The 24435-nt window shown below is 52.7% G+C and overlaps 2 protein-coding genes and 1 pseudogene across 15 annotated transcripts in view; all 3 read right to left on the bottom strand.

Annotated features, from left to right (window-relative positions):
• The window catches only part of ODF2 (outer dense fiber of sperm tails 2), a 33230-nt gene extending 27008 nt beyond the window's left edge, over nucleotides 1-6222 (bottom strand). For 2 of the 14 annotated variants that reach the window (XM_072960209.1, XM_072960210.1), the window contains exons 1-3: nucleotides 5972-6150; nucleotides 3247-3337; nucleotides 1918-2043 (exon numbers count right to left, since the gene is read on the bottom strand). In XM_072960209.1, coding sequence (XP_072816310.1) covers nucleotides 1918-2043; nucleotides 3247-3337; nucleotides 5972-6135 — 381 coding nt within the window. In that variant the 5' untranslated portion in view covers nucleotides 6136-6150. Of the gene's footprint in view, nucleotides 1-1917; nucleotides 2044-2321; nucleotides 2476-3246; nucleotides 3338-4664; nucleotides 4900-5074; nucleotides 5169-5627; nucleotides 5776-5971 lie in introns of those variants that run through there. The other 12 variants (XM_015240289.3, XM_072960221.1, XM_072960214.1 and 9 more) reach the window with 12 other exon arrangements.
• Nucleotides 6223-11921: 5699 nt separating this feature from the next.
• Nucleotides 11922-12430, bottom strand: LOC102541380 (peptidyl-prolyl cis-trans isomerase A pseudogene; annotated as a pseudogene).
• A 1752-nt stretch (nucleotides 12431-14182) lies between these two features.
• CERCAM (cerebral endothelial cell adhesion molecule) lies at nucleotides 14183-24111 on the bottom strand. The gene is made up of 13 exons (XM_006205461.3): nucleotides 23844-24111; nucleotides 22338-22448; nucleotides 22042-22159; nucleotides 21362-21496; nucleotides 20997-21201; nucleotides 19008-19127; nucleotides 18623-18699; nucleotides 18431-18537; nucleotides 17455-17587; nucleotides 16077-16204; nucleotides 15697-15900; nucleotides 15050-15302; nucleotides 14183-14684 (listed from the first exon to the last, which is right to left on the bottom strand). Exons 1-12 carry the CDS (start codon nucleotides 24038-24040, stop codon nucleotides 15050-15052), a joined length of 1788 nt encoding a protein of 595 aa, XP_006205523.2. The 5' UTR covers nucleotides 24041-24111; the 3' UTR covers nucleotides 14183-14684.
• Nucleotides 24112-24435: the final 324 nt, after the last annotated feature.

Below are 24435 nucleotides of genomic sequence, written 5' to 3'. Positions count from 1 at the left end.
AAACATATCCATATGCACATGGACACACAGACACCATTTTCTGTGCAAATAGAACCAAACTCTCCGTGCTGCGCCTCTCTGTGCTTCGTTATCACGTAGAACTATCTAGCTCGATCTTGTAGTGGTTGCATGATATTCCATTGTATGGATGTGTCATGATTTAACCAATATCCTCCTGACAAACATTTAGGTTGCTTTTAATTTTTCTCTATTGCAAACAGTGCTTTAGCAAACATTCTTATACCCAGATCCCTCTATTTTCCAGTGAATTTTTTAGGATCAGTTTCCAAGTGTAAGACTAGAGAATCCATGTTTAAGTAGGCGCCACCAAACTGCCTCCAGAAACACTGGGTCGGTTTCACGTCCTCTCAAAACCATCTAAAGAGATTCATTCATATGCCATACACTTGTCAACACGAGATACTGGTAACCTTTTCAACTTTTTTTCCATTCAATAAAAATGATAGTTTGTTGTTTTCTTCTAAAATACAGTTGTTTATAATTTACATTTCACTGATTATTAGTGAGGTACACATAGTAAAAAATTTAAGAAAGCATTTTAATTCCAACCTTCCTTGTACTTTAATATAGAGAGATATGCAGACACTTTCCATTTCCCTAGAATACCCATACTTCCTTTGTCTCTTAGGGATAAAATGGTACATCAGGGTCTTGGGTCAAGAGCATGGAGTATGACTATAAACTTCAGAGTAATTACTGTTATTTCTAATTTTAAAAGTAATAAGCTATCAGAAAAATAATGAACCTTTCAAAATAGATCAGGCATCAACATCTTAAGGTACAGCTGTCCCTCGGTATCCACGAGGATTGGTTCCAGGATCCTCACAGATACCAAAATCCGAGGATGCTCAAAGCCCTTATACAAAACGGTGTAGTGTTTTCACACATAATCTATGCACATCCTCCTGTATACTTTAAATTATGTCTACATTATTTACAATACCTAGTGCAATATAAATGCTATGTAAACAGTTGCCAGCACATAGCAAATTCAAGTTTTGCTTTTTAAAACTTTCTGGATTTTGTGTGTGTGTGTGTGTGTTTCAATCTGCCGTTGGTTGCGCCTGCAGATGTGGAACCTGCAGATTTGGAGGGCCGACAGTAGTCTCAAGCCCTTCAGTGGTTCTAACAATGAAATCTTTGTCTAAAACACAGCCAAAAGGCCTTGTCTTATCATTGGGTTTTTTTTTCACTGCAATTGACTAGAATGTAAGCATAAGGAGGGAATGTCTGCCAGTTTGCAGCTATAACTCCGAAGCCCAGCAGTGTCTCAAGAAATGCACAGATTTTTTGTAAGAAATTACTGCACAGATGGATGGATGGACAAGCAAAACTTATTGAGGTATGGCTAAAAAAAGACAACAGTTCCCTTGGCACCTTGACAACTAATACTGAAGGCAATTATTCCTCAGGAGGTTGTGCCAGTAGTTTTGATGGTATCTATGGAGTTTGCACATGGTCTCTTATGGGCGACCACAAAAGAGGAGATGCTTTCTTGGATATGTACGTTCTGGTATGTATTTTTAGATTATGCCTCAGACATCTTGGTTACATGGGGCAAGACATGTAGCTCCTCACGTACAAATCAGAGAAGCTACGAGAACAGCCTCTGAAATGAGACACCCCTGAGTCCTAACTCCAGCTCTGTGACTCTCTCTGTGAGACTTAACCTCTCTGAGCCTTGGTTTCCTCATCTGCACACTGGGACCTACCACATCGCAGTGTTGGAAGGACTCGAGAAGATTCCCGTACTTTCAGGGTTTAGCAAGGCGCTCAGTAAGCGGGACCCGCTGGGATGTCTCTGAGAGCTACGGCCGACCCTGAACCATACCGAGTGTAAGGCTTGCTAGAACCTGACCAATCCGAGAAGAAAAGCCTGAACAAGAATGAGCCTACCTCCCACTTGCATCCCACATGCCGGGTGGATGATTTTCCAGGGGGCATCCAAGGTACCTTGGTTTTCACCCGGACACTCCGCCGCACATTCACGGTGTCCCCTTTCATTCCGCGCTTATGAGATTTCTGTGGAAAGGGACAAACCCAGAGTCACTTCCCCACATAGTTGGCCGTGGCATCACTCTGGTGGCATCCGCTTCCAACTCTGCAGGGGAGCCTCTTCTGACTAAGGCTACTGCTGCCATTTCTGGATGACAGTCCTGCCTACCTTCCAACCAGGTGACTGACCTCAGAGAGCGAGCATTTGTCTTGCAAACCTCTGGAGTTAGAGGCGCAGGGAGGCTAAGCTGGGAGCTATCACCCTGCTCCACAGCCTCCACCTCACGCCCCTGGCATGCTCCTACCTGGCTGTTGGTCGCTGATGGTTTCGGGAGTTTTTTAATGTGGACGTGGACAGGGGTGTTCTCATCCACGTGAACATGTAAGGGGGGAGTTGAAGAGCGGTCCTTCATGGTTCGCTTCTGGCAGGCGTGGGAGGACAACACAAAAAAGGTTGATCTGTGGATGAGTAAACTGGGCATGAAAAACAGCTCACAGCCTCTGGGGGCCACTGAAAGCCTAGCCACCAAGCGAGCAGGACAGCGACCAGGACTACTGGCATGCAGGCAGGAAGCAAGGCGGGAGCCACTCAGCAGGCTTGTGCAGAGATCCCAGCTGAAGACCACCAGGGAGGTGCTGGTCTGCTCAAGAGAAGGGACTGCAAGACTCGCAAGTTCTACCAAGGAGCCCAAACCCAGGCGCCTGGGTGTTCAGAGCTGAGTCTCCTCCCAAGCCTCCTGAGATTTAGCACAGCACAGCAGGGAAACAGGTGACTCCTACACTGGAATCTGAACTGGCGTGCAGATTAGCATGGGAAACACATAAAACAGTTAGGGTGCAAAAGAAATTGAGCAACAGGCAGGTAAAAGACGATGAAGACGATGAAGACAGAAAGCTGGAGGAAATGCCGAGATGAGAAGGTTGTGTACTCTGAAGACAACATAAGCAGGGCAGAACACAGACCCCCTCACCCACCACCACCAGCTAGCAATCTCCCCTCATTTCTTTACTTTTTTTTTTTGATAGTCTATTTTGAGATTTTTGAAATTTGTCTGGAAGAATTAGGGTAAGACAACCTCCTCACACCTGGCAGCCTGACCACAGGCAAAACCAAAATCTAATCAATCAGCAGGCTATGCATGAAGGCATCTAACAAAGCGTCAAGACCCGCGGAAGTGGTTTTTGGCAGGGCCGCAGACTGGAGGGCTGCTCCAGGCGCACCTCACCTACCGTCACAGTCACACTGGGTGCGCCACAAGGTGTCCTCAAGACCTTTTTCTGCGTGAGACTTGTTACTCCGTTCTTCCCACACGATGGAAACCTGAACCCAGGCACAAGAACCAGATTATAAGCAGAAAACTAGGGCTCTTCTATTTCTTAGATCTCCCAAAGTTATATACTACATATGGCGGTTAACACATCCACAGCTAGGAGAACCAGTCTGGAATTACTTGGCTCCCTTTACACGAGCACCAAACACTCATGGTGTGCCCAGCAGGGGGATGGAAACGGGGTGATGGGCACTCACAGGGCTAGTCTTTTAACCTGCCATTGCATCACACGTATTATGACCTTTTGCTGAGAAGCCCAGCTGTCACCCTGTCTGTCAGGGGACAAAAAGCAGGCAGCATGTGAGCAACAGCCAACATCCTAGTCTGCCCAAGTGTGAAAGAGCCCAGGGCAGTGCCTGGAGCAATGCTCAGTGAATGACAGACATGAAAAGACAGAGCAATAGGCTCAGGAACAAAGTCTCTGTGGCTCATATCCATACAATTATTCAATTGAGAGGATGAAAAATGACTATTTCCCCAAGTATTCCACTTGCTATCCTTTAAGCACCTATGAAGTGGGGTTATTTTTGTTTAATTTTTTTTAATACCACTTGTAATCCATCTTGCTTATACATAAACAGCCCCATCACCAAATTTGCAAATAAAGCAAAAGTTTAATCTCCAAAATTTGGCCGCAGGACCTCCCAGAATTCCAGGATGGGAAGGGACTTGGAAAGTATATTTGATCCATCCCACTGCCTGATGGCCCCAAAATATGGCCTCGCCCTTGCCCTCCATTATTTTAGGAAAAACATAATACAACATAAAAATCTTTAAATACTTTAGCATACATTTTGCTGTATGTATATTGCACCTTGATAAAAAATTATTGAACGCCACTAATTATTTAGCCAAGGACTACCAAATCTGAGCAGACAGGGTTTTTTTTTTTTCCCTCCTCAAGTAAAACATTTCTGTTCGCTTAAAGCTGATAGATTTGGGAAAGCTCTCACCCTCAGCAGGCTTTCCATCAAACCACCTGGATTCCATCAACATCTGACTAACTGCCACATCTACCTCAGACATTATTGTTATTTATACCTAGCCTCCTTTCAAAAAAGTTCTGACTATTCCAATGACAATGATGGTGATCTTATTTGCTACCAAGAACTGGGGCAACGGAGGAGGGAGAACCAGAGGGAGACAGAGCTGGAATTATGTGCATGTATTTTCCACCTCCTCTTAAAAATTATTTTTAAATGTTTTGGTCCAGATTTTCAGTACACAGAACAGGGAAGCTGAAAAGAGAAGCCTCCAGCGAGCCCCTGCCCACTTTTCCCCGCCATACAGTGGGCGTGCCCCCAACACTAGTAGTACCTGGGGGAGCCGCCTGAGGATGAGGCAGACATGGCTAGGCATCAAAGCCACAAAGGTGGGCAATTGGGTCAGCAGGCTCTGCTCAGGGGGACCCAGAGGGGCTTGTCAATGAGAATCTCAGGGGCCCGGCATCAAACGTCCTCTCTGAGGGGAGGAGGGTGGAAGCTTTGGGGCTGGCAGTTGGATGAAAACTTGGGAGGCGCTCCTCTACTGTCCAAGTCGCACAGCAACTGTCCTGCCAAAGTGTTGGGAGATAGGAGAGGCTGAGCGACCTGCGGGGAGGCGGGTGGGCGGGGCGGTAGGAGCTCCCCTCCCCAGGGAGGGACGGGGGGGCGGAACTTCGACGGAAAAGACCACCACTCCCAGGCCCCACAAAGGGAGGGAAGGTGGGTGGCCACCAGAGGGGAAACCTGAGTTGCTGGTTGGCATGCGAGGAGGGCGGGAGAGAACCGCTAGGCCCCAATTGGGCCCCGGAGGGCCGGAACAGGCACACAGAGCTGGAGGGATATTCGGGGCGGGGCCAGGGCAACTGTCTCCTAGGAGAAGGGGCGTTTCCGGCAGAATAGATACCCAAGAGGACCAATAGTATTTGAAGGAGGGAGGAGCGGAGGCTGCAGGGGGAAAGGGAAGCTAGGCAGCGAGTGGGTGCCCTGTCCGCTGAGGGAAAATCCTCCCAGGCGCAGCAGCGGCCGCTGGGATTTACTATCTGAGTTAGAGCAGGTTAGACGCCGGGTAGTGCAGGGAGAAGGGCGGGACGCCCAGGAGGCCTGCTGGTCCGGTGAGCCTAGTCGGGTCGGGCGGCCCGGGGGCGGTCCCCGGGGACAGCGCTGCCTACGAGGAGCGGGCAAATAACTGCCGGGCTGAGGCCCGCTGGGAGGGCGAGGGGGACGGGGCGACGCCCACCGGCGGGCAAGAGGGCGCAGGGCCAGTCTCCGTCCGCAGAGAGGCGGGACGACCACCCACCAGCGGGCAGGAGGGGCCCAGTTTCTGCCCATAGAGAGAAGGGCGAAGCCCTGCCGGAGGGCAGCAGAGGAGGGAGCAGAGCCCTGCCGGTGGCCAGGTGAGGAGAGAGGCGGCCGGCCCGCCCGTTAGCGGGAGGAGAAGGCCCGCGCCGGTGGGCGGGGCAGGGGGCCAGATTCTGACGGGAACCGGACGAGCGCGCCGGAGGGTGCAGGTGGGGGCGGCCCGGGGGGACAGCGGGACCCGGCGATCTCGGCGGGGGCCATCCCGCCCGTGGGGACCAGGCCCGGCGGCGGCCGCGGGACGCCCGAGAGCGTCCTGGATCCCGCCTGCCGGCAGCCTCTCACCAGGAGCGACACGGCTGCGCCCAGAAACGCCTCCTTATGAAGTCGTTGAAGTCGGAGGCCAGGGTCGTGCCATGGAGACGCCGCGGCGGATGCAGTCCAGCCCCGGCGGCGACTCCTCCCCGCTTCCGCCTCCTTTTTCGACACCCGATCGGCAGCTCGCCCATTGGCCAGTTCAAACCCCCCGGGGAGCCTCTCGGGTTTCGCCATTTAGGCCCAGCCCCTGGCGTCACAGAGATGCCCCGCCCCGCCAAAGGCACCGCCCACTTCCGGGCCACGAGTCGTGTCGCCATGGAGACGCACGACGCCACTGACGGACCTGGCCCGAGCTTGCCTCGCTGTTCAAGGCCTGGCTTTCCCCCTCCGCCATTTTTACTCTTCCTTCGGTCCTCCTCGGTTCCCGTAACTCAAAGGAGCCCCCAAAATCTAATCCGCTCCCTCTGATACGTATTAGATCACTGGGCTCAGAGAGGAGTCACAGAACAAGATAGTGTCCGGAGCTGAGCGCTGCTTCTGAAAATCCAGCCCCGTCTCTCCTCCCCTGTTGGTGCAGACATGGAGCCCGCTTCTTTACACCACTCAAGACTCTTTCCCCGTCCTATATCCCTCTGTCTTTGTCCAGGTGGGAGGAAGGGTCCGCGTCCCCTCCTCACTGGCCTCCTGCACGCTGTATGTCGCTATATATACACAGACCTACTCTAATGAGGTTCTTGCTGAGTCGCCATCTTCTCAACTATGCTTCACTGTCAACCAATCGTGGGGCTCTGTCACGTGGCTCACAGAGCCGCCATGGATTCTGGGAGACTTTAACATCCTCAGAGCCAGCCCAGACTCAGTTCCTTGACATCCTCATCTCCGTGACCTTCCCCGCACCTCAGCCATGTACCCCCAGGTCCACCTGAAATCTTAAATTCCAGCTCCCCCTTCTCCAAGCAGAAGTCATTCTTCTGCCTTCCTGCTCACCGTCTAATGCTTACAGTATTCATTCCTCAGTGTGAGGGAGCCCTCCATTCCTCCGACTAGCTCATTTTTTCCCCTGTTGACTAAATGATGGATCCCCAATCCCTATTGTAACCAAACCACCTGAATCTCTGCAAAGATCAAATCCACAAATCATTGCTTCCACCCTTAGCTTAGCCCTCAATATTGCCCAGCAATTGTTTTCTCTGTCCCTGGACCCCTTCCCCACCCCACAGTGGCTTTTTCAGGTTTTTGCCTCTTCTCCATCCCATATTCCAACTCTCCTTTTTCGTAGGAAAAAATAAAGCCATCCAGTGGAATTCCCTTCACCTTCTCCCAACTCTCCCTCATCTTTAACTTCCCCCACCTTGTGCCTCTCCTTCAGAGGAAGTGATGTCTTTCTTGCTGCCCAAGATAACCTTGTTTCCAGGCTTAAGTCAAACATCTCTGTAAAATGTCTCTTTCCACCCCAATGCAAAGAGGGGAGGTGGGTATAGCTCAAGTGGTAGAGCGCGTGCTTAGCAAGCAGAAGGTTCTAGGTTCTATCCCTGGTACCTCCTCTAAGAATAAATAAACTTAATTATCTCCCCCCAAAATAAAAAAAAAGTCATTAAATAAAAGTGCACACTTCCAATGCAGAGTTTTGATCATTTCTCAGTGCTCCTACATACAATGAACCGATATTTATTAAGTCCCTACTGTGTGTTAAGCCCAGTGTGATGAACACCAGACCAACACATCCCACTAAGTCTTCAAGGCACCCTCAGCCAATCACTTTTTTTTCCAACAAAAGTTCTCACAGACTTATTACTGAGCCAAAGCACTCATCCAGAAACACTGACACAAAGAGAAAAGTCATTTTCCCAATAAAATTCGTCCAGTCATTCAGATAGTAGTGAGGTTTTCAGAATGATATGGTAAGATGCAAATGACCCTGACACAGCATAAATACGTGTGCCACCTCATGTGCAGGGCTCCTTATAGACCCAGCTTGGTTCTTCTCCAATGCCTTCTCTCGGACACAGTCAACCACCCTTAATGTGACCAGATGAGATGATTAAAGCTTTCCCCTCCCCACCCACTGAAGGATTTTGCCTCTGTGGTTTTGTTCCCTACTCACCATCTAAGGAGGGTCCTTCCCTGCCAGTGCAGTTCTCTGGGGCTTTTGTGAAGGAGAATCCAAGAACGGGCAGGACTGAGAGGCCATACCCCCTCAACACATACACATATATACACTCGTGCACATACTAGAGGCCAGTGATGAGGAGGAGGAAGAAAATCTCAGAAGAAGGGGAACAGAGAGGTATTGGGGGAAGGCTCCTAGCTTTTGGTAGTTCCTTGGTAGCAGAATTCCAGTCCACAAATGGTTTTCTCCATTTGTGTCTGTCTCCAAATTTCCCCCATTTATAAGGACATAAGTCACAGTGAATTTGGGGCCCATTCTACTCCAGTATGACTTCATCCTAACGAATTACATTTACAACAACCCTGTTTCCAAATAAAGTCACATTCTGAGATAATGGAGGTTAGGGCTTCAACATACTAACTTTTGGAGGACACAATTCAACCCAAACAAAATGCATACGTTCCATTTAAAGATGTATGATAAACACTGATGGAGCCACTGTCCAGTTTAAGGAAGATTTTTTAAAATTTTTAACCAGAAGACACAATCTTAAAACATTAACACTGGTGATTTTATTTTCCTCATTCTGTTTCTCTGAATTTCAGCGATGAACATGGGCCTTTCTTGTTAGTTAGGAATAACCACAGGTGAAGGAGGAGCTGTCAGCTCCAGCGCTGGGCCCTAGCCCTGCGTGAAACTCAGAGCAGAAGGACACCCGGGTCCTCAGACTCAGGAACAGCCTCTCCATTTGCTCAAGGGCCTAATTACCAGTTGTTTCCATCCTGGAGCACTTCCTCCAGGGCCCTGATGCAACACCATGAGACTTCCCCTGGGAGGAGGAATCTGTGCCCCAAAGTGGTCTGGCTTTTTCTTTCAGGTGACTTGAGAGATTTCAAGTCCTGGGTGCAGCAGGGAGAGAAAATTCTCCCAGGCCCTCTCAAGGCTTGGCTCCTCTTGGACCTTTGGCCAGCCCCTTACTGGCCCTGGGCCTCTGAGGTTGGATGGACGCAGGGCTCAACTGAGAAGAGAGTCCTGGTTTCCATAGTAGCCCAAAGCAGCGGTTCTCAAAGTGGGGTCCCTGCAGCAGCACTAGGGAAATTGTTAGAAACGCACATTCTTGGTGCAGCCACAATGGAGGACAGCATGGAGGTTCCTTAAAAAATTAAAAATAGACTTACCATGTGATCTAGCAATCCCACTCCTGAGCATATACCTGGAGAAAAATAAAATTCCAAAAAGATACATGCACCCTGATGTTCATAGCAGCGCTGTTTGCAGTAGCCAAGACATGGAAACAATCCAAATGTCCATCAACAGATGACTGGATAAATAAGATGTGGTATATGGAATACTACTCAGCCATAAAAAAGAATAAAACAATGCCACTTGCAGCAACATGGATGGACCTGGAGATCGTCATTCTAAGTGAAGTAAATCAGACAGAAAGAAAAATGTCACATGATATCACTTATATGTGGAATCTAAAAAAAAAAAGGACACAAAATGAACTATTTATGATTTATAACTTAGATGATTGATTTCTTGAATATGTGTAAGCACATCTGACTGTCCTTTATGATTGGATTACTGCATTCTGTTGATTCTTATTTTGTGGTTGGCTTTATTCCTTTAACAACTATGTAAGTTTAAAAAGCTAAAGCTATAATCTGTTCTTGAGAACAATGATCAGTACATATATGTAAACAAAAAAATGTGCAGTATATTGTACATATGTATTTACATGCACTATAATGTATATGTGCAGTCAAGCTGTAATAATTCTACCTAATAAAACTGAAAAAAGAAAAAAAGGATACCATTTAGAATCAGTAGAAACCTAAAGGTAACACTACGGAAAAATGACAACATAGTATGCTACTATATGCATTAAAAAAAAAAAGGAATGCACATTCTTTAGGCCTCACCCTAGACTTAATGAATCAGAAACGGGGGGGTGGGGGGTAGATGGCAATCTGTGGTTTAACAAGCTTTCCAGATGATTCAGATACACTCTAAAGTTTGAGAAGCACTTCCCAGGCCATCAGGGAGGGATCTTAGAGGGCAAATCTAGTCATGCCCCTTCATTTCACTGAGGGGGAAACAGACATTTTACAGAGAGAAGGACCTCCCTGGAGCCCTGCTCTTTCCTCTGACTCAAGCAGATGTCCCAAATCCATACTGATTCTCTGTCATTGTCTGGAGGGTCATTGTGATAGCAACGACCATCCATGCAGCATCCAGACACCGTGCTCACCTGCATTAGCTCAGTGAATCCTCACAACATTCATGGGGGTTGGCTCAAGTGTAACCCCATTTTACAGACCAGAAAACTGAGCCTAGAGAAAGATCAGGACACTTGCCTGAGGTCACAGAGCTAAAAAGGGCTGAGACAACTCAAACCAGTTTTCTCTGCCCCCAAGGCCCATGCCGGGGCTGGCAAGACCACACCGAGGTCTGCGGGGAGGGCTCTTCTCCAGCTTCTAAATTTGGCCAAGAAACTGGAAGAGAGACAAAAAGGCAAAACAGCTCGCAAACAGCCAAAGCTACTACCACTTACTCATAGCAAAGCAACTCATCTCTTGGTTTGCACACATTTATACTGACCTTGATGGGTAGCAGAGGGGTGAGGGTGGGCAGAGCAGATTAGAAGCAGTCCACGGAGAGTGAGGAGGAGTAGACATGGTTCTTGCTCCAGACTCTTTCCCCACTCTTACTTCCCTGTAGTTCCCCAAGCCTCCCCCAAGCAGTAGGTTTGACTCGGGGCAAGGTTTCCCAACCTTTTTTTTTTTACAGCAGGGCATACAGAGAAAACCAAAATATTTACACAGCACCTGAGCAGTCTGGTAGGTATTGGTGGATGTTTGGAAGTCTTGATGAAAGTTTCATAAATCATTCTTTGTAGCATGTATTAAGATTAGAGACTAGTATGGAGTATTAGGGGAGATTTTAAAGCTCAATTTTGAGTAAAACTTCCGGATAAAACATTATGCTGGATTAAAGAAGACAGACATAAAAGGCCACAAACTGTGTGATTCCACTGATATGACAGTTTAGAAAAGGCAAAGCCACAGGGACAGCAAACAGAGCAGTGCTCTCCAGTGCTTTCTGGGTGGCACAGGGGAACTTTTGGGGAGGTGTATATGTATTCCATATCTTCATTGTTGTGGTAGTGACATGACTGTTTACACTTGTGAAAAATCATCAAAGTCAATTTTACTGAACGTCAATTTAGCAGCAGTTCCCAAACCTGTCAGCTCCTCAGAATCATCTGACGTGGTTTTGTTCAGAAACAATCAGTCCTCACCCACAGCTTACTGAATCAGAACCCTGAGCAGGGGTGTTGGGGGTGGGCAGAAATCTGCATTTTTGACTAGCCGTGCAGGTAACTGGTGGTGGAATGTGTGATTTGGGGCCAGGACTTCTGGGTCTGGACAGGGGATGCCAAGCTTCGATCTCCAGCCCAGACGGGACCTCTGAATCCCAGGCTCATGTATTCAACTCCTACTTGACACCTGTACCTGGATCTCAAATGCAGCACGTCTAAAACTGATCTCCTGACCTGCCCCCAAGAAAGCTCCCCCGACCCCAAAGTTTTCTCTATTTTGGATGATGACATTTCCATTCTTCCAGTAATTTGGGCTCAAAACTTTGACATCAACCTCAATTGCTCTGTCTCTGTCTCTCTCCTTTGTTGTTTAGCTTTTATTTCATAATCATAAACAAATCTGCAATCCAGCTCCACTTGGAGGGAGGAAAGGAAAATATGGAACCCAAGGACTTGCAGCAGGAGCACAAAGATTACAGGATGCCATGAACAGGTGAGGATGAGGGGTACTGTCCTGAGCTATAGAAGAAATGGGCTGACGTTTAAGATAAAACACAAGTCAGATTTCTTAGAGTTGTCCACAGACAGCAATGGTGAGCTTCTTACTGGTCTTGCCATTCCTGGAACCAAAGTGCTCCAAGACTGCCTCACGGTTCATGCCCTTTTTCACTTTGCCAAAGACCACATGCTTGCCGTGCAGCTACTCAGTCTTGGCAGCGCTGATGAGAAACAGGCAACTGCTTGTGCTGGGTCCAGCATTTGCCACCGACAAGATGCCAGGACCCGTGCGCTTCAGGGTGAAATTCTCATCGAATTTCTCCCTGTGGATGGACGCTGCCCATGCTATGATGGTATGTGAAGTCACCACCCTGGCACATAAATCCTGGAATAATTCTGTGAAAGCAGGACACTCATAACCAAATCCTTTCTCCCCAGTGCTCAGATCATGCAAGTTTTCTGCTGTCTTTGGAACTTTGTCTACACACAGCCCGAAGGAGAAGCAGCCCAGGAGCTCACCAACAATGTTGAAGAACACAGTGGGGTTGACCATGGCTAGGCAGTGAGAGGTGGTTCCCAGTGGTGGTAGTGGCCTCTATAAAGCCTCCTCTCCTCTTGAAATCCTGCTAGCTCTGCCTTCTCACCACCCCCACTGCTAACACCGTGGTCTGAGGCACCTTCAGTTCTCACCAGGATCATCACAATGAGCTCCTAACATGTCTCCTTAGTTCTACCCTGGACCCAGTGATAGACAGTTCATTTCTCAGTACAGAAACCAGGGTGATCATGTTAAAATATGTTAGATCATGTCATTTCTCTGCCTCACACCTTCCAGCGGCTCCTTATCTCAGAGTAAAAGCCAAAATGGCCTCCAAGGCCCTCCCTGCTCTGGCCCCAACCTTGGCTCCATTACCTCCAGACCTTGGCTCCTCCTTGCTCATTCTGCTCCAGCCACAGTGGCCTCCTTACTGCCTTTTGAACCTGCCAGTCCTCCTCCTGCCTCAGGACGTTTGCACACACTGCTCCTTGGCCCAGAATGGTCTTCCTTCTGAAATCCTGGTACCTTGTCCCCTCACCTTCAAGTCTTTGTCCAGACGTTAACTTCTCAGATCAAACTTGATATTTCCCCCCTCATTTTGTTCTATAGGACTTACCACCCTCCAGCATTTACTTCTCTGCTAGAATGTCAGCTCCACGAGGCCAGGGATTTTTTGGTCAGTTTTATTCACCGCTGTATCCCTAGTGCCTTAACATGGCACATAAGAAGTGCTCAATAAATGTTCATTTTAATGAATGAAAGGGATGCCTGAAGCCTAAAGAGAAGGGACTTGCTCAAGGTCACAGCCACCCAGAATCAATGATTTTTGGTCTTGGAATGAACAAAGCACCAATCCTACGGCTCTGGCCCAAAGCTCTTCTCATAACTCTGCCAGGCTCTGGAACCACAGCTGGGCCAGCTGGACCTCATCCCCAGGACGGGACAAAGGAAAGCCCAGTCCCAGGGGGTGCCTGACCGACTCTGCCAGGCCCAGGAGCTTACACGACCAAGTCAAGGGGCTGCACGGGGGAGGGGCTCCTCTGAAGAATGAAACCTGAAGATGCGGGTGCCACAGTGCCGCGCTGGGGGAGGCCACAGCAGCCATAACCAAGGCAAGGAGCCACCTCCCCACCCCTCTGGCTGCCTGAGTGCAGGCACTGGAGACAGCTGCTGGGCCCAGAAGCCTGATCCTGTAAGGGTGGGGAGGGAGGAAGGCCAGCAGTTCTCAAGCAGAAGAGCAGAAGGTAAAGCAGCTGCAGGTAACCCAGGGCACAGGGGCAGGTTCCAAATGCCCCAGGTTCCCTTCCCGTTGTGGGCCCCAGACCAGCAGAGGGCGCCCTGGGACACAAGGTACAGGTTCTGCCACCTTACGCTCTCTGGTGGCCACGCTGGTGAGGGCAGGAGAAGAGCCACTTCCAGGGGAGGGGTTCCAACCGCACAAGTGAAAATCCAAAGGCAGGGAGGCCTTGGCAGCCCTGGGTATGGCCTGGGCCCACCTCAGGGTGAGGCTGGTGATGACCATGACAGCCCCAGTGGGTGAGCACTCCCTGTGGGCTGCGGTCCAGGCCCAGATGCTTTTACCCCCTGGGGCCAGTGAACTACTTCTCTCACCTCCACTTTACCAAGAAGTAGACTAAGAAGGTGATGCCTGATCACCTGACTCCTCCTCTAGGCGGCCCTCCCGTCTCTGTCTCTCCATAGATAGGGAACGCCTCCCTCTCAGACATCAGGACACGCAAAGAGGCTCAGCCATGAGTTAAAAAAGTATAAAGTGCAATACCAGCCAGCTTTTATTGAGCGCCTGCTGTGTGCTGGGTCCTCCTCCCACCTCCCTGCACTTCCCACTGGCCAGGGAAGAGGGTGGCAGGTGAGACCCAGGCGTCAACCTGGGTGGGGAGCTGAGGTGGAGGTAGAAGGGGGCAGAGGGGCCTCAGCAGCTGGGTCCCTGGGGGCGGGGCAGGGCTCCTGAGTCTGCCCAGCTTGAAACTGCAGGCTGGGGAGCCCGCCTTATTCCCTCCATCCCAGGCACTGAATCAGGCCAGGCAAAGTAGGAGGCCCTGCGAGCCCTGCCCTTGTGTTCCGTGACCTTCAGGGAAGGGGACTCATCTCTGAGTGGTTTCTCCCAATGTAAGACGGGTCCCGAGGGCAGAGTGGCCACGCTCAAGGGGGCAGCCAGATCTCTGCTGGGTCTGTGGTTCCTGGTGGTGGCTCCTGTTCTGCTCCCTGGAGAGCCAGCCCCTGGCTGCTCCTCTGGGGTCACCACCTAGACCTGGTGGGACAAGAGAGGTAAGAGGAGAGAAGTAGGAAGAACTAGAGTTGGACAGCAAGAGGCAGAGACAGAGACAGACATAGAGATAGTCAGCAACAGAGAGAGAGAGAGTGCGCACAAGCTGGAGTCACAGAATCAGAAACAGAGAGACATCAACCAATACAGAGAGACAGAGACAGGCAGAGAGAATGGGAGCTGGAGGTGGAGAGAGAAATGCAGACACAGCCAAAGCTACAGAGACAGAGAGGGAGAGAGAGAAGACAGGCTGAGAAGGGAAAACTGAGACTCAGACACAGTCAGCCGTTGAAGGGGAGAGAAGACCCAGGCCCATGGAGCCAGGGGCCTCATCCGGGCTCTGCCCTCACCTAGAGCTCGTCCCGGGGGTGGGGATGGAGGCTGTGCCCACTGCTGCCGGCCAGGTCCAAGCGGGGTCCACGCAGGGTCTTGTAAGAGCCAGTCCAGCTGATGAGGCGGCCACTGTCGTCATCCCAGGGCGAGGATGTCTCTGTGTCACTGAGCCACTCAGCGTCCCCGGCATAATGGGTGGGTGCAGCGAGCAGAGGCCGGGCTGAGAAGGCTCGCAGGTCCCGCGGCCAGAAGTGTGCCTTGTACTCCTCGCTGGGAGGCGGGAGGATGGCTCAGAGGCACTGAGACAGGCCCCTTCACCCAGATCCATGCCAGCCCAGAGCCAGGCACCTCACCCCTGAAGCACCTGACCGCCCTCCCCATCTGGTCCTCACAACAAAAATGAGGCGGGATTTCTCTCATCCCCATTTTCCAGATGGGGAAGCTGAGGCTCAGAACAGGAAAGTCTCTTGACTGAAAACCACAGGGCATCACAGAATTCACACAGACTGGTCTGACTCCGAGGCTAAGCAGGGCTATTCCTTGGAGACCCGAAGGAAAGGACTCACCCCTGCCAGCCTCAGTCTCCCTACCCACCCAGCGACGGGGCTTACTACTTGCTGAGGTGCCCTCACATGACCCTGGCCTGCCCCCATCTGAGGCTCACTTGGGATGCTGGTCAAACATGATGGGCAGGAACTCATCCACAGGGAGCATTCGGCGCAGGGGCTGTGAGGCTAGCAGCTTGCGGGCGCCAGCCAGGCTCAGGACGTATGCCAGTGTCCAGTAGGAGTACCCGGCCACCACCAGGTGCGGCAGCCCCTCCACGGCTGCCTCCTCCTCAGGGTTCACCTGCTTCCGGCCGAGGTAGCTACAGGTGACACCAGGGGTCCCAGAAGTCACTGTAGGTGTCACAGGACCCTTCCCCCTACCCCATCTACAGGGCCAGTTCAGGGGCAGGGAGGTCTAGCCAGGGCTCCAAGCAGGAGCAGGCAGACCCCCAGAGGCCTACCCCTCTCCCTTGCCCCGGGGTCACAGGCTGCCTACATCAGGTCCCAAGGAAGTTTCTCTGCCTCCACCTCCTCCATCAGCCGCTCCAGCCGCCCCTTGAAGTTGCTCTCAAAGCGCACGTCATCCTCAAACACCACGACCTGGGCCAGGCCCCGGGCAACCACCTGTGGTACATGGGGGTTGGGGGGTGACTCTTTAGACTCGGGCTGTCCCCTTCCACCTGGTTGACCCTGACAGACTCTCCTGGCCTCAACTATAGGCCAAATGCTAACCCTGGCTGTGTCACTCAGCCGCTCCAAAGCTTGCTGGGGCTCCCACCGCCTGGGGATTGAAATCCCAACACCTTGCTCAAACATGGCATTCAAGGCCCTGCAGGCCCCCAGTCTAGCTCTCCATGCAGATCACGATGGCAGTCAGGATCCCTCTGCCGTCACTGGGCCCTACTACATCCCAGGGGCCACAGGGCCCCTCCATACTGCGGGAAGGAGATGGAGACACAGGGAGGTGAGACCACTTGCTCGACGACACACAGCTAGGAAGCAGCAGAACTGGGATCTGAACATGCACCTGCTGGACCCCAGGGCCCGGTTCCTCACTTCTGCCTCCTGAGCTTTCCTAAAGGAAGCTGGGCTGGGTGGGGGTCGGGGAAGACCCTGGCCCCCAACATCCCTAAGAAAAATACTTTTTGTAACTTTTAGAAATGTGAAAAGAAGATGAAATCCACTCAGTAAATGGTGAGATGCAGATATCCTTCCATCTGTTCAGAGACAGCAGAAAAACAGAAATACAAGCTCACTGCATATATTTTGGCTACAGTAGAAAATAGAAACAAAGAGTGGGTCTGTGCACCACATCCTGGAGGGGACGCCCCTTGGAGGACCAGTCCCAAGTCCTCTCCTGCCATGTCCATGCAGCACTCACGCCCCCAGCCCTGGGCCATTGGAGTCAAGCCCGAGGACCTTCTCCTTCTCACATCCCAACGCATCCAACTCCTTCCACCCCAGGGCCTTTGCCCCCACCATTTTCCTCTGTTGAGAAGACTCCTGTCCCTGCCCCTCAAGGAGGAGGCCCCCCCTGAACCCATACCAGGCCAGGAGTCCACACTTTCGAACAGCCTGTACACTACCCCCTCCACCACAAGCTGAGATCTTTCTTGACTTCTGGGTGCCGCTCTGATCCTTGAGCCCCAGGAGGGCCAGGGCTGCATTCTCCTTGCTCACCTCTGTATTCTTAGACCTGATCTCCTAGCACACAGTAGGTGCTCAGTGGAGACTGCAGGAGGAATAAGGTAGAGGGCTGGGCACATGGGAAGCTTAAAGCTGCTGGCCGGGTCTTCATTAGCATGTTCGGTCACCCACTGGTCACAGGCCCCTGCTCTCCCTGAGGGCACCGGCCAAGAGGGTAGGGTCCTCACCTCCTCCCAGATGGAGTAGTGGCTGAGGAAGCAGCCCACCTCACCCTTGGTCAGCGTGCGGCCTGAGTAGGGGTCCTGGTAGCCAGGGAGCAGATCTACGCCGAGGCTCCGCATAACACTGCTGTTGAGCATCCTGAGGGAGACGGGGTAGTGGGGTCAGGGGTGCCCGCCAGGGACCCGTCCAGAAGCACACGGCCTTTGCAAGTTGCAGACAGTCACACTGGAGTCTGGTTTGAAGGAGGCGTCGTGTGGCCTGAAGCCATCTCCTGGGAAACTGTAGCCGCCTTGGGCGCGGGGGATCCTAAGGTGGGGGCAGCAGCCTGAGGGGGATACACCCCAGGATGAATGTGGGGCAAACGGCAGATAATTCTTAGGCAGAGGCAAAAGCAAAGGACGGACGTCCAGCACTCAAGAGGGCTGGTGCATATGCAGCAAAGAGCAGTGAGGCACGCGGGGCCGTGGGACCCCTGGTTCCCTGGGGAACATGACTGGCCTGCTCCTCCCACCACTCATCAGGGATCTAAGTTCAGAAAGGAAAAGAATAACCCTAATAATAAAAATGAAGATATTATTAACCCTTGGAATACTTACTATGTGTCAGGCCCTGGCTAAGTCTTCACTGAACCCTTACAAACCCCTAAGAAGAAGGCACAGTTACTTGTCATTTACACAGTGGGGCTGAGAGATGGGGTGACTTGCTGGAGGTGACACAGCTGGTAAGTGGCAGAGCTGGAGCCCAAGCCCAGGAGCTCCAGAGCCTGGGCCTTCACCGCTGCACTCTCCTCCCTTGGGTGGGCTGTCCTTTTCCTCTGCCCTGGGACTCCCTGAGACAGATCTGCTCAGGCCCTGTTTGAATACCTCCTGGAACAGGAAACCCCTTCAACTCATCCTCTGCTTTTCCCACCCCCAGGGAGGTCTGATGGACCACCTGTCCCCTCAGCTGCCCAGGGCCCTGTCCCCACCCAGAAAGCCTCACCGGCCATCCACGGCGTCCACCACCCGCCCAGAGATCTCCATCTCCCAGAGCGAACTCAGCATGCGCTCCCGGCGGTCGGGCCGGCGGGCCAGGCTGATGACAAAGACCTGGAGGAGGTAGGGGGGTAGGTGCAGGGGGAGGGAAGAGCCCACCCACCTCCTGGCCCCAATCCTGCAGGCTGGGGGCACATACCTCATCAAACCCCATCTTGCTGGGCTTCTTTGGGGGCCTGGAGACATGCACTGATGCCCACATGGGGGGCCCATCCACTGCAGAGGAAAGCACGCCCATCATGAGTCCCTGCTGGCTCTTGTCAGCAGTGATCCCTCCCCCACCTCACTCCTGCCCCCTTGGCAGAATGCTCAGCAGGAGATCACAGAATCCACTTGTCTCCATTACAGAGATGGGCAGGCTGAGGCCCACTGGGGAAAGGGACTTGCCCCAGAGCCAGGGAATGAATTGAGGGGGGGCTAAGATCCAAGCCCACCCCCCAGCCAGGTCTGGGCTGAGGAGAAGGGGCAGGTGGGGAGGCGGGGAGTGGCGGAGGCAGGCAGGCGCACTGGCTTCCAGCCCTCACCCAGCGCTTCCAAGATCAGGTGGACGAAGTTGACTCTCTCATCCTCCAGACCCTGGTGAGATTTCACAGGCACGTTCATGTATCCATAACGGTGCTCGTTGCACACGTGGGCTGAGACCCCTGAGAAGAGAGGCCAAGAGAGTGCTGGAGTGAAGGGTAGGGCATTCAGGACCCAGCTGAGAGGTCCTATGACCCCACATGTGGGTCCTCTCTGGGACCTGGCATCCCCACCTCTGGGGCTGGAGGGAGAAAGGGCTTGGCTCAAACAATATCTACGGGACCTTTCTGCGGAGGTGGTTTATTCATTCAACAGACATGTCTAGAGCACCAGCTGCACGCTGGGGTGGTGAGCAAGACAGACAGTCCCTGCCCTTCGGGGATCCAGGTGAGAAAGGAGCAGGCAAACTCTCACCTGGCTACAGCCACCTGATGCCACCAGGCGTCACTCCACCCCTTAAATCTCTCCCACCTCTGCCCATCCCCCCTGGCCCAGATCTGGGCACCATCACATCTTGCCCAGATCCCTACGCCTCTCCTGTCCCCGCCATGCTGTCCTCCACCTGGCAACCAGAGTGGCCTTTTTTATTTCTTCAGTGTTTGACATCTTTATTATAATCATTTATTTAGCCTTTATCTTCTATAGGCTGTGAATCCTCAAGGGCAGACACACGGTATCTATAGGAGAGTTAATCCCACACCCAGCATTGGGCACAGAGCCTGGCCCAGTGCAGGTGTCGGAAGTGTGAATGATGGAAACGAAACCGCCACTCACTAAATTCCTTCAAACCACTGACCAGTTAACAGTAGCTGATACTCAAAGTAGAAATAGGAATGCAATAATAAGGAAATACCTTTCCTTCTTCTCATTTTTCTCTCCATGTATTTGTTTCCCTTCACTCACTTTTTGCACTTGATAAGATTTGTTTTTCTTCCTGCATGTCTGCACTACAGATGTCACCAAAACTTTGCGCACAAAAAAGATGATGACAACACTCGCTTGCTTGGCCACACCTCACACACTGCTTGCTTGGGGGGCAACACTTCTTGACTAAATTGTCACTTCTAATTCACTCTGACCACCAGCAAAGTTCTCCACCCACCAGTCTTCATGTCCTTACCACCTGTCAATCCATGCTGTGAATTACAGCCTGTCGCCTTCTCAAGATCCTTACTCTGACATCAGTGTCTCTGTCTTGCTCTCAACTTCAATTCTTCCTCAGAACTGGGTTTATCCCATCCAAACCCAAACACTTTCTAGTAACTTTCATCTTAAAAATAACTACCCATAGCAGAATGATTTTTTTCAGTGTTCAAATCCAGTCACATGATCTGCTGATGGCTGCCTGACACTCACAGGCTAAAGACCAGACTCTTGCCAGTCAGGACCACACAAGCTGGCCCTGACTACCTTTCCTGCCTCAATCTGCACCATAGCCTCCTCACTTACTGTGCTCCTGCCACCTGCCTTCTTGTGTTCCCTGCAACCACAGGGCCTTTGCACCTGCTGGTCCCATTGTTTGAAATGCTCTTTCCTGCTCTGCCTACTCGTGCTTTAGATCTCAGCCCCAAAGTTTATAACCTTCAGGAAGCCTTCCTTGACTAGATCAACTCTAGTCTAAGCTCCCAGAACAACTTATAATCATTGTGATTGGACACTGATTTGTGTGACCCTTTGACTGGAAGAGGATCCAGGAGGACAAGGACTGCCTGATTTTACTCACCACTGCCTCCCCAGTGTCTGGCACCTGGTAGGTGTTCTATAAATATTTGCCTAATGAAGGAATACATGAAGGTGCCATGATGGGGACAGCCAGAAGGACATCTAAACTACTGGGGCAGTGGGCTCGAAAAATGCTATGGCCTGAAGGACAAACAGGAGTTAGTTAACAAGATGCATTGTGGAGTGGGGAAGGGCATGCAAAGCAGGGGGAACAGCATGTGCAAAGGCCTAGAGGCCTCGAAGGAATGCTCAAGGAGAGCTGTCCTCACCAGCAGCCTGACAGGCGTAGGCGAAGACAATGATGTCGTCGAAGGGCCAGGTATAGTTGGGGTGAGGGGGATAGAAGGCGAGCTGGTCTGTCTCCTCAGCCCTCAGGGAGACCAGGAAAGTGGAGTGGACCATGGGGACATGGAAGCATCCCCGGCGCTGGCGGTTCTTGGTGGGGAAGTACTCAGCTGTGCGGCGGTAGTAGCCCTGGGGAAGGGGTGGCTTTGGCTGTGAGAGGGCGCCCCTTCGTCCCCAGCACACTGCTCCCCAGCCGTGGCCTAGAGACCCCGAGGCCTCTAGGCTGTCTCCCCTCCCCGGGTTTCCTCTCAGACCTCAAGCCTCCTGAGGACCCCGTCCCCAGCCTTACCTGGGGGGTGATCCCACACCAGAAATTGGAGTAGTAGGTCTGAGAGTCCAGCATAGGGGCCACCACAGGCAGCCCCTGCTCGATCAGAAGCCGCAGGGTCTGGTTGTTGGTCAGAATGTTGTCTGTATCTGCAAACTTTGGGAGGGGACTGTCACAGGTTCCAGCCTTGTGTGGGCTGCAGTCCCCCAAGGATTCACTGAATGGGATCTCTCCAGATTTCCAGAGATGTAGAATGTCTCCCAGGATCCAATGGGGTTCTCTTAGAAAGGTCTAACCTACAAACCAGTAGAACCATTTCTAGACTAAGGATCTAGTCTAGGGCACTGGTTCAGGGATTAGATCCACAGATTATAGCTGAGTTGCTGATTAAGAACTTTATCTTAAGTTTTAGGCAGTAAATCCAAAGACCTATTCTGAGCTCTAGTCCAGTGAAGCAGGCTCAGTTTATACTCTGGGCTCTAGTCCAGGGATCGAGCCTCAGGACATATCCTGGGATCTGCCGCAGGGATCCAGGCTTAGTACTTAGTCTGAGCTCAAGCATAGGGATGTCCGCTCTGGGTTCCGACCCAGGTTGCTAGCTGAAGGATCCAGACTACATGTGGTTAAGTTCTGCCAAGACTTCTGTCAAGGACAGATGCCACCGTCTGTGGGAAGCCCAAACAAAGGCCGGGCTTTCTTACCAAGATATAGTCAGCCCCCCAGTCCCTGGCAAAGGTCAGGGCTTCCTGTTTCAGCTCCATCAGAAACTGGTGCCTCTCTTTGGTCCAGTGCTTAGGGCCTTCTTCGTCTGGGTAGAGCCTGAGAGGGTAAAGGGATGAGATGTTCTCATAGGGTAGGTGCGTGTGGTCCCAGTCTCTGCAGGGCAGTGGACAGAGCCCTGGCCTGGAGGCTGTGTGTGGCTCGGGGCTGTCCCTCTTCCTCTCTGGGCTACAGCTGGTGCCCATCTTCCCCAGAACATTTCCCCTCAGATCACTACCTGGGCTCCCCCTCGGGCCTCCAGACCACAGCTGCATAGTCATCGCCCACAGCAGTCAGCCACTCCTGAAGCATCTCTGTGGTGTTGTCCACATTGTGGTCCGTGGCACACCTGGGGACACAGGAGGAAGAAGGGTGAGGGGGCACAGCCAGAGAAGGACCAAAGCCCCAGGCAGCCTTGACCCCTGGAGCACCAACATCTGTGAGGCTGGCCTCTCCCGGAAGCAGAGGAGGCAGGTGTGCTACAGAGGAAGACAGGCAGCCAGGTCCCAATCACAGGTCTCTGACCCGCTGTGTGACCTCAGACAAGTTCTCACCCTCTCTGGGCTTCACTTTCTCCCTCTGTAACTATAAGCTGTCCTGGCATGCTCAGGAGCTCAGATGACTGAACTCAAATGTATTTTTAAAGATGAAAAGTACTTCAACTTTGAAGAACACACCTGCCACATTCCCTGGTTACCTTCCTTCCTTGCTGGGTGACCACAGGTCAGCCCCCTCCCCTCTGAATCAGGACTGGACCAAAGAGCTGGTGCTTCCCTCCACCTGAAAGTTGTAATAAGGACACTCCGAACCACACTCCGAACGTCCCTGACAATTGCTGATGGGCCTGAGCTCCACTGCCACCTTCTGAAGGGGCTCTCATGACAGAGGGTGGTGCGAGCGGCTTAGCCAAGGGTCCAGGTTTTAGGTGATACTGCCCCTTTAAGCCAGTTCCCCAGAAGTGAAGACTAACTACGTGTCAAGTCTCAGAGGGGTGGGAACTAACTAACTCCCAAACTGGTAATTGTGGGCGGCCTCCCCAGGCCACAGCTCCACCCCCAGCCCAACTTTTGGGTGTTGTGGAGGGTAGTTTGGTCATTTCTCTCAGTTTATCCTCGACCTCAGCTTGGGACTCCTCCCTGTTCTGGCTTCCATAGACTGTGGCCTCTGATTCCAGTGCCCTGTGGGGACGCCTAGGGGGAGAGACTGCAAGGAGGGGGCTTTGCCCGTAGCTGGCAGGGGCTCTCCTCTCCTGAGAGAGGCTGGAACCAGCCCAGCAGAAGGAGTGGGTCTGATTCCCCTGCAGAGCAGCATGGAGCCCAGGGCTGACAGCACCCCCACGGGCGCCCCAGGAACCCCTGGTCCCGCTGATCTCTGCCACATCAGGCCCCAGGAGATGCCAGCTGTTCCTGTCAGCTCCACTCTGAGTCAAGCCAACCACAGGTCCCATGGGTTGAGTTTCAGCTCTGAAGGCAAGAACAAGAAGGGCCAGGCCCAATTTACACCCAGAGAAGGAGCAGGGGCCGGAATGAGGGATAGGTCCCTGCGTCAACCTAAGGCCTGAGTCTGCTGGGCCAGGGGAGAAGGGGTCCTGTTGCGGGACTCGGGTTGTGGAGGGCCTGTCTGCGCTGGGAGGGGCCTGTCTGGGTGGTGTCTGGGCAGGAGCAGATGGGGACATCTGGAGCCCTCACTGCTGGTTGGGTTGGGGGATAGATGCCCAGTGGGTGCCAATGCCCGGGTCTCTCACCAGAGGGCCAGCCTGGTCCGGGGGTAGTCCAGCCGCTCCAGCGCGCCCAGGTAGTGGGGCAGTGAGTGCTCAGCATTGCGGGCCAGGATCACAAGGACCACAGCGGGCAGCGGCGGCTCCGCGACGCCCACGACCTCGAGCCGCGGCCCCAGCAGGAGCAGCAGCTGGAGTAGCGGGGCGGCGAGGGCAGCGCGCATGGCGGGCGCTCGGGCAGCGGCGGCGGCCCCCTGGGCTCCCCGCGGGGCCGAGGGGAGTGGGCGGTGCAGCCCGGCCAGGGCGGGGCCTGGGGCCGGGGCGGGGCCGAGGCGGGCCCCGAGCAGGGTAGGGGGAGCTTACCCCCAAAGAACCCCCAACCCCTCATCCCTATTCGTGGATTCTTAAGTATCCTCTCCTCGGCCAGGGGCACCGGCGGGCCAGGGCCCGGAGACCCGCCCCAGCCGGGATCCAGGAGCAGCCCCCTCCAGACTCGAGGGTCGGAGGTGATGGCATCCAAGCCACCCCGGCGTCTGAGAACACTCAACTACGAATCCCCGGGCGTACAGTCCCCGGAACCCGGCTTTACGAAGCACCCGATGGCCCTGAACCCAGATTC

The sequence above is a fragment of the Vicugna pacos genome, chromosome 4, assembly GCF_048564905.1.
Source record: "Vicugna pacos chromosome 4, VicPac4, whole genome shotgun sequence".
In the NCBI taxonomy this organism is placed as follows: Eukaryota; Metazoa; Chordata; class Mammalia; order Artiodactyla; family Camelidae; genus Vicugna; species Vicugna pacos.
This window is presented reverse-complemented; position numbering and strand designations above follow the sequence as displayed.

Coding starts and splice junctions, on each gene's coding strand:
- CERCAM (XM_006205461.3), bottom strand. CDS start 24,040: ATGCGCGCTGCCCTCGCCGCCCCGCTACTCCAGCTGCTGCTCCTGCTG. Junction 22,449..23,843: donor CGGACCAGGCTGGCCCTCTG/GTGAGAGACCCG, acceptor CTGTGTCCCCAG/GTGTGCCACGGACCACAATG. Junction 22,160..22,337: donor AGGCCCGAGGGGGAGCCCAG/GTAGTGATCTGA, acceptor TTACCCTCTCAG/GCTCTACCCAGACGAAGAAG.